Here is a 15,957-nt window from a genome sequence, read left to right on the forward strand (position 1 = left end):
TAGCAAGGATATCTCTTTGAAAGGTATTTTCTTTTCCTCTAGCTGAATAGAGCTTGCTCTTCCATTCTTCTGGCCATAAAAAAAAAAAAAAAAAAAAGTCAATGTAAACTATATTGTCCTGATAGCCATCTCCTGCCCACATCTGGTTTCTATTCCAGAAGCTGCTGAGTGCAAGCAATGTGATATTCCATGTCAATTCAGAGTCCAATGTGAAGCTACTGTCCAATGCCAGTCCCATCCCACTTCTTAGTGTTCTATTTTCAGAACTATGATTGTTCCAGCTAATCCTCATATTCTTTCGGAAACACTATCTTTGTTATGGTTTATAAAGATAGAAGACTTTCACTACATACTGATACCCTTTTCTGCCTTTGATGTCATGGGAGCACTTGTTCATTTCAATGAAAAAAAAAAGTTTGTAAAGTTTCTAGTTGGGAATAGAGCTGTTCCGCCAATACTAATATTGTTCTGTTTCTGAATTGATTGACATACTGCAAATACATGACATTTTAAAGTAGGAAGATGGGCATTATTTATATTAATAATATTGATATAAGTAAACAGTGCTAAGTATGTGCACTGAAAGAGTCATATAAATATGTTATAGTTGTGGTAGTAGCAAGAACAATACTTTTAGTAGCTCAAATCAAAATATGTATGCATGTTATATACTTAACAAAAATGTTGTAGTTTATGAAGCTTATACAAGCTTCAACGTGTCCATTGATGGGGGCATAATGTTAACTTTTACAATCCAAAACTAAAACATCTGTCATAAGCAAGTTAACTAGCCTAAACTAGATTTCTTGGTTCTCCACGCTTCCAGGGGAAAATGACAGACATGTTTCCCTCTTAAGATAGGCATCTGAGATGATTCACTCTTTAGAGATAACTGCCACTGTCCATTGATTGTAGAGAAGGTTAGATAGATTATTTAACTTTAAGATGGCTACACTTAGGTGACAGAAATTCCAGTTGGTGTGAGCTGTTTATTTGAATGACTTAATCTTTTTACATATTTTAAATAAGAGCTTCCAGTGATTCAGAGATTATAATTGAAATATTTTTTTCTATTTTTTTTCAGAGCTTGAAGAATCCAGACAGAAATGCCCCCCATGCTGGTACAGATTTGCAAATACCTTCTTGATCTGGGATTGCTGGAGTCCATGGTTAAAAGTAAAACACGTTGTCAATTTAGTAGTGATGGATCCATTTGTCGATCTTGCTATAACTATTTGCATTGTTTTAAACACCTTGTTTATGGCCATGGAACATTACCCAATGACAGAACAGTTTAGCAGTGTCCTTTCTGTGGGTAACCTGGTAAGTTTATGTTTGTCATACAGTTCTTGGTGTAAAAGTACCCTTTCCTAAAAGAAGAAACGTGTAAATGCATTGCATTGGTCTTAAATTTATTCCACTTTTTTTTTTTTTTTTTAATAGTCAGTTTAGAAACTGTATTTATGATTTTCCTAGACAAAGTGAGTTTACTGGTGCCTTCAACTTTCATGAATCTATTTTGTAACTACTGTAATGAAATAACTGAATATGTTTGGAAATGTAGTCTTTATCTGTCAGTTTTCTTGAGGTCTGCTTTGGGATTTGTCTTTGGAGGATGATATTCCCTTACAGAAAATATTTTTTTCTGTAAGAAATTGATGAAATATTCAGATTTCAGAATTTCTCTCTGACTTTTTTTTTCAGTTATATTACAGTGAAAGTGCTTTTCCAAGAAAGACATTAGTATGACTTATTAGCAGTAAGTCATTGCCACTTTAGGTAACTAAAAATACTTTATAAGCAAGAAGATTATTATTTATTTTCTAATAAAAATTACCTTGCATTTGTAAGTCTATTAGTGATGTGATTTCTGGTTTTAACCTGATCTGGAGATTTAATTTGATTCAGTTACTTTTCTGAGCAGATATCTAAATGTGGCATCCCACTTAAATGTTATTGTCTGTTTCTCTATATTTGCTTCTGATGCTCAGGAAACAGAGGAATGAACCTTGCAAGTGTTGGTTTCTAGAGAGGACTCATACATTTTTAATTTTTGCCAGCTCACATAACTACCAATAGTTTACACAGGAGAGGTATGGATTGACTCCCACAGCATGCAGTCCTGAAAACACAAACCAACAGAGTCTTTTGGACTAATCACACAAAAAGAATAGTTTTGAAAAGTCTGCTAACATTTAAATGGAGTAGTAATGGATTTCTCATCAGAGTATGTTTTAAAGTCTAAATATCTTCCTTATATTTACTGGTAATACATACTCCTATGACTTTTTCATAAAATAGAACAAAAAATAAACTCACTGCCTAAGTGCTCTTGTATAAATTACAGTTTCCTTTCTCCTGGACAAAGATTTAATCACTGGCATAATCTTATGTTGATCACAGATTATCTAATATTGCATTTTAATGCATTGGTCTATCATGCTAATGTTAGAATGATCTCTCTCTACCCATTTACGCTTACGAGGTTTTAAGGTTTTATGCATTTTCCTCTTTTTTTTTTTTTTTTTAACTCAAAGCTAGCAACAATCATATTTTTAACTACCTTTGTAACAATCTGGTATCCTTAATTAGGACTATATATATGCAGTAAATACTGTTCTTTCTGATTTCAATTAAGTTCTCTGTTCCTCACTGTATTAATGTATTAACCTTAGTTTTGTAATTTGCATTCAAAATATGTTAATTTACTGTTCACTGGTGACATCACAGTCTGTTTGAGGATAAATTAAATACGACAAATATGACTGGGCCTTTGTGTAGCATTTTAACAAGAAAGCAATAGTTCTAAAATGCAGTGATTCCTTTTGATAATATTCATTTGGTATACAATATTTTGATAATTCATTCGGTATACAAAACTCCTAAGTAATTACAAGAAAATTTGAGTGTAGTGCTAAAATGCTCCACTTCTGTGTATTTGAGGATGCAGTTATGCTCAAGAGAAAAATTTATTTGTGAATGGCATAGGTGTGGAGGAAATATTTTAAATTAAATGCTTTTGTTAATTATTTTTTCAATTATTCTAAATATTATTACAGTTTTGTTAAGAATTATCTTTATTGCATTCTCTTTACTACACATAGAAATACCTGTTACATGGTTCTGATTATACAGTAATACCTCTCATATCTTAATTTAATAGTCTAGTGTTTCTCACTGACAACACTGAATGTTTCCACAGCATTACGTACCATCCCCTAATATTCTTAAAATAAAAGCTAATCATAATTCTAGTAGTTATGTTCACACACACAGTGTATGTAAAAACTTAGCTTTGCTTCCATAAAACTTGTAAAAAGTCACCTTTGCTTCCATAAAACTTGCTGTGGAAAGACTGAGAACAAGCTGGAAAAAGAACTATTAGAAGGCAATTGCAGGGCACATCAGCGTACTTCAGTAGACGATGGATCACACTGGATATCTTTTGAGTGTTGTGCAGAGTATTCATATGTTTCTAGTGGTTTTGCGTTATGCCCCCAAACTTCTTTATTATGCTGCACAAACCACTGATCACTACTCATTGCAAGCAAGATGCTGGGTTAAATTATGGACTTTCAAAAACTGAGGAACATTAATCATTTCACATTTGGCACTTCCAGATATTTCAAATAACATTACCACCATATAATTCTTTTCATGCAAGGAAATAGCTATCACACAGAATCATATGTATTCTTGGATCTTCTATATCCTTACAAAATCCCAGTTCAAGAAATTCCAGCTTTCCCACTCTATTCCGCCCATACACTTTGAGCTAAAAGAGAGACCTTAGAGAACCTGACCTCAGAGAGTCTCTCCTAACACTTCTGTTTAGACCATGAGAAAGGACACACATTACTGCCATCTTGTTTTATTTTACTGGGATTATCCTCTAGAAACAAGGCTAAAAACACTAGATCATATCAGATAAGCTTCTGGATGATAAAGCATTTTAGTTGATGAACTAGAGCTGAGCAGCTCACTGGCGAATAATTTTTTAGAGGTTTATCTTCTGCCCTCTCTATCTGTCCGGATTTGGTTATTTGCTTTTAATTACCAGTTTTCAGTGCAGAAATACTTAGATGCTCTTTAGAAATAACAATCACCTGTTTTATATAGTAACAGGTATGAGGAACACGTAACAGAATTCAAGCTGGATTACAAAAATGTGCGTAGATATATATGTTTCTCATAACAACTCAACCAATTAATTTTATTTTAGGTATTCACTGGGATATTCACAGCAGAAATGGTATTAAAGATAATTGCTATGGACCCTTATTATTATTTCCAAGAAGGCTGGAATATTTTTGATGGTATTATCGTAAGCCTTAGTTTAATGGAACTTGGCCTTGCAAATGTTGAAGGATTATCAGTTCTTCGGTCATTCAGATTGGTAAATACTATGATAATTAAATATTTGCATGCAATTGTGTCACTCAAAAAGTTGTGCTGATGTATGTATTAATTACCAGTATTGTAAAGATATATTTTGTAATTAAATGGCTCACACGTTTATTCATAAATGCCTAATTTACAAATTGTATATGTACAAGTTTCAAGTGTTTGTCTATTATTCTTTGATATCAAATTATCCTATCAATATCCAATTGTACTGATATCCTTTGCCATCATAAGACACTTTTGAAATTTTGAAATTTTTCATTATACTGATTAAGATTCATCAAAGCTGAATAACTACAAAAAACATGCATATTTGTACCAGCATAAAGAATCCTTAAATTTTTAGTCTTCCTATTGTGAACATTACTTTGTGTTCCCCATAAAGCCACTAAGTATGTCCTCACTTCAGAACATTTATTTTAATGGGCACTGAGAATAAACATTTAGTAACACCATTAGATATAATCAAGTCCTAACAGTGTGACTTTTGGATAAGAATACTTAAATTGAAATATTGTTGAGCTTCTACTAGAAATATCTCTTTAAAAGCAACTAATTTATAGTTATGTTTTCTGGAGGCACAAGAGTCATGATTTAAAAGTCTGTGTTACTAATATTTATTACATTACCTGAAAATCTGTTATTTCTGAATACATAGAGCAGGCAGTAGTTACTTGGTTTACTAGCACCAGTTGCCATGGTACCCAACTTCACATACCATAGTTTGGTCACTGAATACTATTTTTAAATCAGTGAGTATGATCTGAATGGACATCTCAATACCAACATCAAACTGTTGCATTAAAAATTGTCTTCTGTGTGAGCCTGTAAGACCTAATGTAGTGCTGAGGGAAACATAGGATTAAGCCAGCAAAGAGGGAGTAGTAGAGGTAACAAAGAAAGTACAAACTTCTGTATGTTACTTGATGCAGTAATCATCTGTGAGTGGACGTTTAAAAATACTGAAATGTGGTATAAACACAAAATACATTCCTTTTCTGTATGTGTTGCTAAGATGAAATGCTGAACACTATGGTTTAGGGAAGTACCAAACTCCATGCTCCCTGCTTTCCATTAAAATAACATTGTTCCTTGTGAAGAAAAAATTAGTCTACAGAAACATATGTTCTGATAAACACCTTAGATCTAGCTTCTCTTTGTTCACATGTGATTATCTAGAATGCATCTGTATACAAGTTAGTAGAATAAACTGCCACCCACAAGAGATTTTTTAGGCATGGGTATTAGCCTTATTTCTTTCTAGAATGATTTTAGAAGCAATAAAATTATTAATGTTGGTTTTCAAATGTTCACATTTGGCTTCTGATACAAAAAATAACATAAGAAATGAAGACTTTAGTCCATATTTCAGTACAGCACAGTGTAGACATCACTAAGTAGAAGCTCTCCAAAAAACAAAATCTCTGGAAAACTCTCAGGAAGAATAACTACTATACCTGTGAACGACCTTAGGAGTTTGGCCTGAAGTGTTTGGCACCAAATGTCAGGAACAGCGGGGAAAACTATTGGCTCTCCTGTGTGACATCTCAGACAAGTGAATCTCAGTTCATTTATAGAGTTTGCTGAACTGAATCCTCAGGGAAAACTTCTTAGTGCAGAGTAGGAACGCAAGCATTTTCAAGGAGAATCAGATATGCTAATAGGACCAAACACTCTACAGCACTTCATGCTTACAGAACTTTTTAGAAAATGACGTAAAAATGCTACAATGTGGGAAAATAATGTAAGGCAGAAATTATGCATTCACCATGTACTGTATTATATTCTTCTCAAGGATTACACAACTATTAGAATTTCCTAAAAAATGGTCAACTTAAATTGCGAGCTGTCTCCATAGGTTCTAAATTTACAGAACATTGATAAACAACAGCCAAAGAAAGTATGTTTAACTAACATCATAAAAGAAGTTTTTTGCAAATCAGTACTTTCATAAAGAAAGGCACATTCAGAACTGCAGTATAACTAACACTAATGATTCCTCTGCATTTTTGTTTTTCAGCTTCGAGTTTTTAAGTTGGCAAAATCTTGGCCAACTCTAAATATGCTCATTAAGATTATTGGCAACTCAGTGGGGGCTTTGGGGAATTTGACCCTGGTGCTGGCCATCATTGTGTTCATTTTTGCTGTGGTTGGAATGCAGCTGTTTGGGAAAAGCTACAAGGAATGTGTCTGCAAGATCTCCAGTGACTGTGTGCTTCCACGCTGGCACATGCATGACTTTTTCCACTCTTTCTTGATTGTGTTCCGAGTGTTGTGTGGAGAATGGATAGAAACTATGTGGGACTGCATGGAGGTTGCTGGCCAAACCATGTGCCTTATTGTTTTCATGCTGGTCATGGTGATTGGAAACCTAGTGGTAGGTGATAAACACTTTTGAATTCTGATGGAAAAATGTATATAGCTTATAGCTGACAAAGGAGAATATTTGTTGTGCTTCTGTTTGGAAGGAAAAACAAAGAAAAAGAAAGAAACATCTACATGTGCTAGATTTTTGGTGAAAAAGATGTTTCCCTTCTCCACCTTTTCACTTATTCCCATACATTGAAGTACACTTTACTTTTACACTTTACTTTTACATTTTACTTTTACACTTTTACAATTTCAGGAAATTAGAAATACACCAAAATTTCCACAAAATACCCTGTTAAGGGAGTGTTAGAGCTAATTTAAATATGCTGTTGAAATTCAGATGGCATCTAAACTACTCTTTAAGTAATAAAGATTATGCTGCACCAGCTCATGGGCAGCTTCCTCTTTGAAGATTTAGAAAAAAAAATATCTAGTGGACTTTCTTACACTCACTACAGATAATTCTGGCACTAATTGTATGACTTAATGAAAATAAAGTATAATGTAGTTCTTATAATAGTGAATCTTTAACTTAAGTACTTAAATTTCTGGCCTGCTTAGAGGTAAAAATCAAAACCCAAATATCTACAGACTGATTGGGCTTCCATGCTAAAAATGGGGTTGAAAGTTTTGCATTCAAAATTATAGAATAAATTTTATAGAAAAAAAATTAATTCAAGCTTATAAGTTAACATGTCAAATGTTCAGTTGATATATCACTGTGAAAACTCAGCAACCAGGATAATTGGAATGCACCATTTATGTTTTAAAATTTCTCTTACTATTAATATCTACAGTTCATCCTGAGATGCCTAGAAATTATATTTCATTGCTCATCAAAATTCTCTTCTTTTAGTGATTGATTTTAATGTTTTATTTTTTCTTATAAAATAGAATTTTATAAATTCTAAAAAAATTATAAAAATGTTTATGTCTTGGTTGTTTACACAACCTTGCAATCTTAACAGAAGCTCAGCAGAAATGTGCAGAGACTGAGGAAGTTATTTATGATCAGTAACCTGCTCCACTATTTTTTCAGCATTAATTTCTGCATGTAAGTACTGTTTCAGGTTCACATTGTCTCCTCTTTCTTCCAAATACTTATTTACCTCCAGGGTGAGATTTGTTGTTGTTGTTGTTGTTGTTGTGTTGTTTTTTTTTTTGGGGGGGGGGGCAAAGGGCCTAGAATTGTGAAAGTCTGCAGAATTAAATATTGTATAGAGTAAAAATGAAAGCTCTTAGACATTTCTTTAAGGGGAAGTTTATCTCAGATAGGATTTGAGGGTTTTATGTCTGGTCACAGTTTTTCTTTTTTAGTATCTTGAAATTACACCAGTATGACAGAGAACAAAGTTTAAATCCAGCATTTTTCTTTGGTGGAAGAAAGTTGACTAGGACATAGGCTGCCATTTTGCCATGTGATGACAACGTCTGATGCCTCATGGCCTCCACTTAGTCCAAACATAGGAAAGACTGCACTGCGGTCTTTTAAAAAATTTGCAAACCCATCCCATCAAATAGTGTGATTTTATACCAGATTGTTGTATATTAGACTGCAAGTATGAAATGATTCATTGCTTGTAAGCTGTAGAGCAATAACTACTGTATATAGGAGATTACATTAAAACAACAATAATGATGTTTGAATTTTGATTCGATGAAGTTCTCAGGCAGTACTTACTATTTTCATTAAGTCATTTTAAAATATTACTTTTACCCTGTTATGGCAAGGTTTATAGAATTTAAGAGACAAGCCCAGAATTAACAGAAATTCACAATCTTATGGTATAATCTTCCAAATAGTAGTTAGAAAGTATAAGTAGGTTAGTATAGCATTAACTGATGTTAAGTTTCTAAAATATCTGTATCATAGAAACTTATAGAATCTAACTTTATAGGATGATGCTTGACGCTTATTCAATTCTACTTGAATTCCAGGTGATTCCACTACAAGATTTAGACAGAAGTTTTTCAAACCTCTGACGAGATATCTATAGCTAGAATTCTTGTAACTTTTTTGTTATTATTATTTTACAGTCCAAACAACAATGCTACTTCAAAAAAGAAAATCAAAAAGTCAAAAATGTTTAGGTATTAGCTAGTGTGTTTTCATCTTGAATGAATGTTGTCCAAAACCAGTAAGGAGAGGTTTTGTAATGCGAGGTACTATATGGTTGTCTAAAATTAGTGAATGTTGTTCTTCAAAACAATGTGTGCTTTTTGACAGTATCCTATAAAAATACAAACTTCTTATATGTATTTATTTATTATATAACTGTATTCTCTCATCTTTTAGGTATTGAACCTGTTTCTGGCCTTGCTGCTGAGCTCATTTAGTTCAGACAACCTTGCTGCTACCGATGATGATAATGAAATGAACAACCTCCAGATTGCTGTGGCAAGAATTCAGAAAGGAATAGATTATATTAAAAAAAAGATACAGGAGTTCATCCAAAAAGCCTTTGTTAGAAAACAGAAAGCTTTGGAAGAAATCAAAGCACTTGAAGAGCTAAACAACAAGAAGGACAGCTGCATTTCCAATCACACTGCTGTTGAAATAAGCAAAGATATGAATTATCTTAAGGATGGAAATGGAACCACCAGTGGTGTAGGCACAGGCAGCAGTGTGGAAAAATATGCAATTGATGAAAATGATTACATGTCATTCATAAACAACCCAGGACTCACTGTGACAGTACCAATTGCTGTTGGAGAATCGGACTTTGAAAATTTAAATACAGAAGAATTTAGCAGTGAATCTGATATGGAAGAAAGCAAACAGGTAGGAGATTTTGTCTCTTAACCATTACATTTCAGTCATTTACATGTCTGTCAGTTTCATACTTAGAGTTGCTTAGAATGCTGTCTTATCCTTGTGAATGTATTTTATGCTTTATTATTTCAAATAAATATAATTCAAAGAAATAAATCTGCTGTGTGAAAGTGTACTAGGGGTCCTAGACTTTATATTTTTAATACTTTGTTTATTAGTATTTGGAAGACATAGCATTCTAAGTATGGTTATTTCTTTCACAGTTTATGAAGTTTTAGAACTAGCACACATTTCATAAAATATCCTATCTGTGTTACCTCTAACATGATCAGAATTTGTGGGAGAAGAGTATTGTAGAAGGCTAATGAACAATAAAAGTATATAGCTTTGCATATCTAAACAAATACAAATGGAGAAAGAAGAAATATTGTTTTCCGTAGTTAGGGTTGTTCTAAAAATGAACCCTGATGCATGATAAATCAATGATGTGTTTTGAATTATCTAAAATTTTTTATGAGTAATATACATACAGATTTTGGATTCAGAGACAATGTCTGGCTGAACTGAAGTAATCCAGACACAGATCAACATCATGGTAAAGCAGTATCTCAAGTTATCCTGCAGAGCAGACTAATCTTGTAGTATACATGCATGTGAAAACCATTTACTTGAATGTCTTGGATGATTGTTATTGGACAAAGAGATAGAAGTTGATCTAAAATACAGAAGCCAGGTGGCTTGTACACCAGAAGTGAACATAGACGGGTAATAAAAGTATTCATGGAAATGTTTGTATATTGGAGTAATAATAAATGCAGTAGCAGAAAAAAAAATAATTGAAAAATTATTTTCAATGCCATCAGAAATGTCAGAACTGTGAGGCTTAAAGGATCAGAAACCTTGGATAAATATGCTTTCAACTAGATTAGATGCTGTGATTTTGTCGGGTAGCTCATTAATACAAAAACATTTGTATACCATAAAGCAAGCTCTTCTAAAAAGAAACATTGCATTAATGACTGTACCATAGCTGTATAGCTGTTATATTTTCAAATAATGCTGTATTCCACAGCAATGCCAAACTATATCACATGACATTAATAGATAGCCATGACCCAGTCAGTTACAATATGCTTTTTTGCTAAAGAACATGAGATAAAGAATGTGTGTATTTGCAACTGTAAAGAGGGTTACTCTGCATAAGAAATATGAGATTAAAAGCAATATATTCTATTGAGTTGCTCAGTTAAATGACAAACATTTTCAATATTGATGGATAAGATAGCAGTAGCATTTATCCACAACAATTTAAAAATACAAGAAAACTGGCTAGTATAAATGATATAATTTAAGAGATCAACTAGTATCAAAAAACAATCTTTCAGAGTGACTCTGGGTCTGTTTTTCATGTAAGCTTATCTAGTGAAAGTTAACTGTCTTTTCCAATGAACCTTTCGCAATGTCGTTTAAGTCTTTTAATATATTCTGATGTTATTTCTTTAAAATGAATCTTCAATCTAAATTTTCTGCTTTCCTTGTGGTTAGTTTTGAGATGGGTGATGGGTGCCTTCCTAATAACTCTACCTTATGAAGATATATGCCTAAAATTTTCCTGAATATGTAATTTTTTAAGAATTCTGTAATATTTATTAGGAAGATAGGAGGCTTATAAACCGTGCAGATGCTGAATGTGTGGTTACATGACACGTTAGCCTCAGCACAGAACTGAGAGGTTAAGAAGATGCCATCCTCGTCTGGTTCCTGACTCCCTGGCATCCTTTGCCACTTTCTCTGCTACAGTGTTTGTAGGTCTGTACTATAAATCATGTCACTGGAGTGATATAAATTAAATAACATCATACCATAGGTATTATTTCTTTGTTTCTTCTTTAAGATAGATTGAATGGTTCAGCTTATAGTGTATCACCATGCATTTTATCAGAATAACTAAGGCAAAAACAAAATGCAACGCAAAAGCAGAAACTCCTCTGCTTTCAAAGTGAACGGTGTAAGTAAGCAAACTCTAAGAAAATGGAGTAAGAGCCCTTGTGCTGAAGAGTTCTGAATGACATACCAATTTTAAGGTGGCTTTCACAAGTCAATTGCTCTGTTTATTCTCATCTTTACTTGGCTCAGGCATTGTCCTTTTTATTTTTTTTTTGCCTTTTTTGTTTGTTTGCTTTGTTTTGTTTTTTTCCTAAGGCCATTCTTAAGTTTCAGTACTATACTAAATCAAAAGGGATTTTGCCTTTTTTATTTTTTATTTTTTTGTAAACTTTTAATGTATCGGTATGTCTTCAGGAACAAAAAGCAAATTAAAAAAATGTATAAGCAATTTGAAAGTGAAAATTACAATTGATTGTGGAAAATCAACCAGTAAATGATGGAGGTTATACGTATTAAGAAATTGCGGAGAAGTTTTCAAAGGGGAAGTACAGGACTTCTATAGAGCCTTAAGATTTCCATATAGTATCATAATCACTACCATTGCAAGCCTGGGGAATAGTGCTTCCCTCAAGTTCTACTCATGGACAACTGTTTAGTGTTTGACATATTCGTACAATGCAAGTGTGCATATTCTGAAAGGTAGCTAACAGTGCCCCGAAAATTATGAATTCTGTGGTCATTTCCATTTTTGTTCTGGGTTCTTTATTCCCCTCTTTCTGAATGATTTTTAGAAAAAAAATGAAGTGTTTTTATTTTGAGTATAAAAATGCACCTGCTTTGGTAATATATGAACAGGTGTTCTGACGTGTGACAGGGCTTTATCAGGATTCTTAATCTCCTCCTATCAAGTCAATAGTACTGTTGTACCTCCTGCTGCCTTCTGATTTCCTTCTGAGGAAGATAAAGAATATATTGGTGCAGTGTTTAAGTTACCTCTCTAGAAAAGTACGCCACCATTTGCTTTATTTTGCTTCTTGAGGGATATCACTGAGACAACATTCCTGCTAGTAGGCCAGGTCTGCAAAAGAAGGGGTAAGAGATGAGGCAGAACTTTCCCTGTCTTAACTGTGGTGGTACTTAGCACCTAAAATACCCTCAGGAGATATACCTTTTAATAACTTTTTTTTTCCAATTTATCGTTTTTTTAACATCAGAGTTGTGGGAAGTTTGATCTGCACAAGAACTGTAAAATGAACCATTTTTTTCTTCTGGTGTCTTTTTGACTGACACTGATGTTAAGAGCTGAACGATTATTTTAAGTATGTCCAACTAAGGTCATGATAGAAGCAGGGGGAGGAATGTGCCCCTGAGAAATATGCCAAGAGCAGGTAATTGCTATAGAAATTATGACTGCAGGTGAGTGAGAAACAAATGCTAATTTTTTCTTATTTATATTTTCAGATATATTATGGAACAAAATAACTCTAGCCACTGTTTCTTTAGTGGATGATTCTTTTTTTTTTTTTTTCTTCTGTTCCTAAAAATACCTTCTAATTAATTTGCCAGTTAATAAACAAGCAACTTTCCAAATCTGCCAGAATATATTCCGCAACCTGGTTGCAAGTTCCAAATATATATACAAAATCCTTCTAATAGATATCACTAGAAATTTAGGGAAGTCTGTGTTTGGATGAAATGTAACAATAACATTTGTTACGTTGAAAAAATGAGTGTAAGATTTCAAGATAACTTGACTACAGGGTCTTGTTCATAAGGATAGCCTGGCCAGAGGTCAAACCCACACACTTCTACTATTTCTCATTCCCATATTACAGTAGCATTTTATTCAGCATTTGGAGAAAAAGTTCTCCCTAGGTCTCAGATAGTACAGTCTCATTTGCACCTTGGTTATTGTGTCTTCAACATGATGTGTTATAGAACTCAGGACTGTATGACAAGGGTCAGGATGGAGGACTCAGGATAAGCAATAGAGTGCAGTAAGCAAGAAGCAGATCGTGTCTTTAAGATTTTTCAATTTTTTTATTTTTATTTTTATTATTATTTTTTATGCTGAACCTAATGCTGTACTGAACAGTCTCTCCAAATCTACTTTGGCTTCCAAATTACATTTGATTTCTCCCAAGACACACCTTAACCTACAGATCTTCTAGCTCATATGTCTGCAGCTTCAGAAGGCTTTTTCCTTGCATATTTTGTGATGAATTTACATTGTATACCTGAAGTTACTCAAGCAGCTGTCTAACATAGTGAAAGCACAAGTTCTTTTATGGTCTCACCACATGACATGTTAGTGAGAAACATGTAGTCGTAAGTGAATATTATACTTACATCATTTAAGGTAATGAAAAATGTCTTTCTTTTTATATATACTACATTTGATTATTTATTTTGTAGCTACGTGTTTGTTCTGCTAAGAGACTTCCATGAAGCATTTTCTTACTGTATATAGATCCTAAAACACCCTAAAATCAGAGCAAGTATGCTAAGATTTCATGCAAAAATGACCCATGAAATGTAAGTGGATAATGGGAAACTACATATGCAAAACTTGAGCTTTGGATGAGGAAGAGGATTTATCTTAAAGACATTAAAACTTACTAATTACTTTAGAATAATAGTTGCCTGAAAGTACTTGAAATAAGTGAACATTTGATCAGTACTTTGAAGGAGGATTTTGTCAGTACCTCCTACCAGAAAACAGAGGTGCAATAGCCAGTAAGATAACCATCAGAAATAACACGTTTCTGCTCTAAAAATAAGATATTCAAGAAAATTAACTTAAAAGATAGTAAGAAAATTAAAAGCTACCAAAGGGGATTACTTGATACTTTTTTTTAGTTAGCTTGTGGATGACATTACTATTACAAAATCAGTGTTAATCAATGACATGAATGGAATATGTTACTCAGATCAAACATTAGACTCCTAACTATTGTGTTTTTGTACCACTTAATAAGTATACATTACATTTGAATCACAACTTTATGAATGAAGTTCTGGATTTCAACACACAAAAGTAATTTCAAAGATATTCTTCAGCTATGGAAAGCTGGTTTCACAACTAAAGAAATACAAATACCTGCAGGCCTCTATCACAGCAGAATTCCAAAAGCCTTTGTATCTACATTATATGTACAGTAAGTACAAACTCAGAATAGAGAAGTAAGGCTGCTCAATTAATTTTTGAAACCACAACAGATGGTTTTAATAAAATAAAAAATATCCTTCATCAGCTAATCCACTGAGCTTTCTAAACAAGGGATAAATTCAGTTTTCTGATTGGCTTCACTACCGCTTATGTCAAAAGGTGAAGTAAAAAGACAGAAACAGTTATTTTGTTCCCAAAAGTTAAGCATTGCCATGGGGCTTCAATGAATTTCTTAGCAAAAACACACCCAGTAGTGATTTGATCAATTTGTTGTAAGATTTTTTTCCACGTTTCCTTTAAAGTATCTAACTATCTAAATTCCCCCTTTATACAACTGACTAGTTCAGGGACTGTATCTTCCAAAGTGACAGATTCTTTATGTTATGGACTAGCTTTTTATTTCTATTGCCATCTGTAAGTTCCACCACTATTCTATTATTAGAACATGAAGCAGGAATGGGAAGACATACATTTTCAAAGTATTTTTTTTAATGTATGTACATTTTTTGCAAATAAAAGACATAAAAAGACATAATCACATAGTCAGTTAAATGAGGACTTGAACACTAAACCAAAAAAAATAAAGAAAATTTTCATTAAGACACATTAAGCACTCTTTAAATAGCATAGTAATTTCTAAATCTGCTAACCATGTCTTTATGAAATTAATCATTGTATTTCCATTTATGAATCATAGTTTCAGAGTGCAGATGATTAGCTCTAGTTCCTGCATTTCTTATTTCTCTAAAATAAACTAACAAGTTCTGTAGAAAGGTTTGTTGAACATTTCAGGTGGTATGCATAACCCTTTTTGCCAACTGATCATAAAATATTTAATAATTATGTTTTAATTGTGTTAAAGCCGTGCTTGAATTAGAGATTCCAAAAAGAAGAAAACTAGAAATCCTGTGTTTTGAACTTCACTACCTACCATTCTTACTTCTCACAGGGGTAAAACCAAGCTGGAGCAATCAAGAATGCAGCTCTGGTGCTTTTTAACCAGGTAGAGCAACGTGTCACCACTTTCACACAGGTTACCTAAACAAGTTATACATATATATGTATATATATATATAATCACTTTTTAATGAATTTTGACTGGCCTGCATGCTATTCAGCTATGTTCCTTCCCTATCCATTGCAAGATGGTAGAAACATGCACAGCTGCTCTCTGCTGAGTCATGGGACTCACACCACAGCATGGTCAGGCGGGATTGGCAACCCCAACATACATTTTTTAACTCTGCTAATGATTTTTCTGGATAGTCTAATAAAGTCTTTAGCAATAACTGCATGTTCTACAGGTTATGAAGTATGGATCATAAAAGTACTGGAATGTTATACTCTAAAGAGG

General features: G+C 33.2%; 1 protein-coding gene across 3 annotated transcripts in view; it reads left to right on the forward strand.

The window, feature by feature from the left end:
* Positions 1–15,957, forward strand: part of LOC121072256 (sodium channel protein type 2 subunit alpha-like) — a 63,389-nt gene that overhangs the window by 23,659 nt on the left and 23,773 nt on the right. For all 3 annotated transcript variants that reach the window (XM_040561710.1, XM_040561709.1, XM_040561711.1), the window contains 4 exons: positions 1,085–1,323; positions 4,223–4,396; positions 6,425–6,781; positions 9,071–9,556. In XM_040561710.1, the coding sequence (XP_040417644.1) occupies positions 1,085–1,323; positions 4,223–4,396; positions 6,425–6,781; positions 9,071–9,556 (1,256 nt within the window). The remainder of the gene's footprint in view (positions 1–1,084; positions 1,324–4,222; positions 4,397–6,424; positions 6,782–9,070; positions 9,557–15,957) is intronic.

Source organism: Cygnus olor, chromosome 6, assembly GCF_009769625.2.
Source record: "Cygnus olor isolate bCygOlo1 chromosome 6, bCygOlo1.pri.v2, whole genome shotgun sequence".
Classification (NCBI taxonomy): domain Eukaryota; kingdom Metazoa; phylum Chordata; class Aves; order Anseriformes; family Anatidae; genus Cygnus; species Cygnus olor.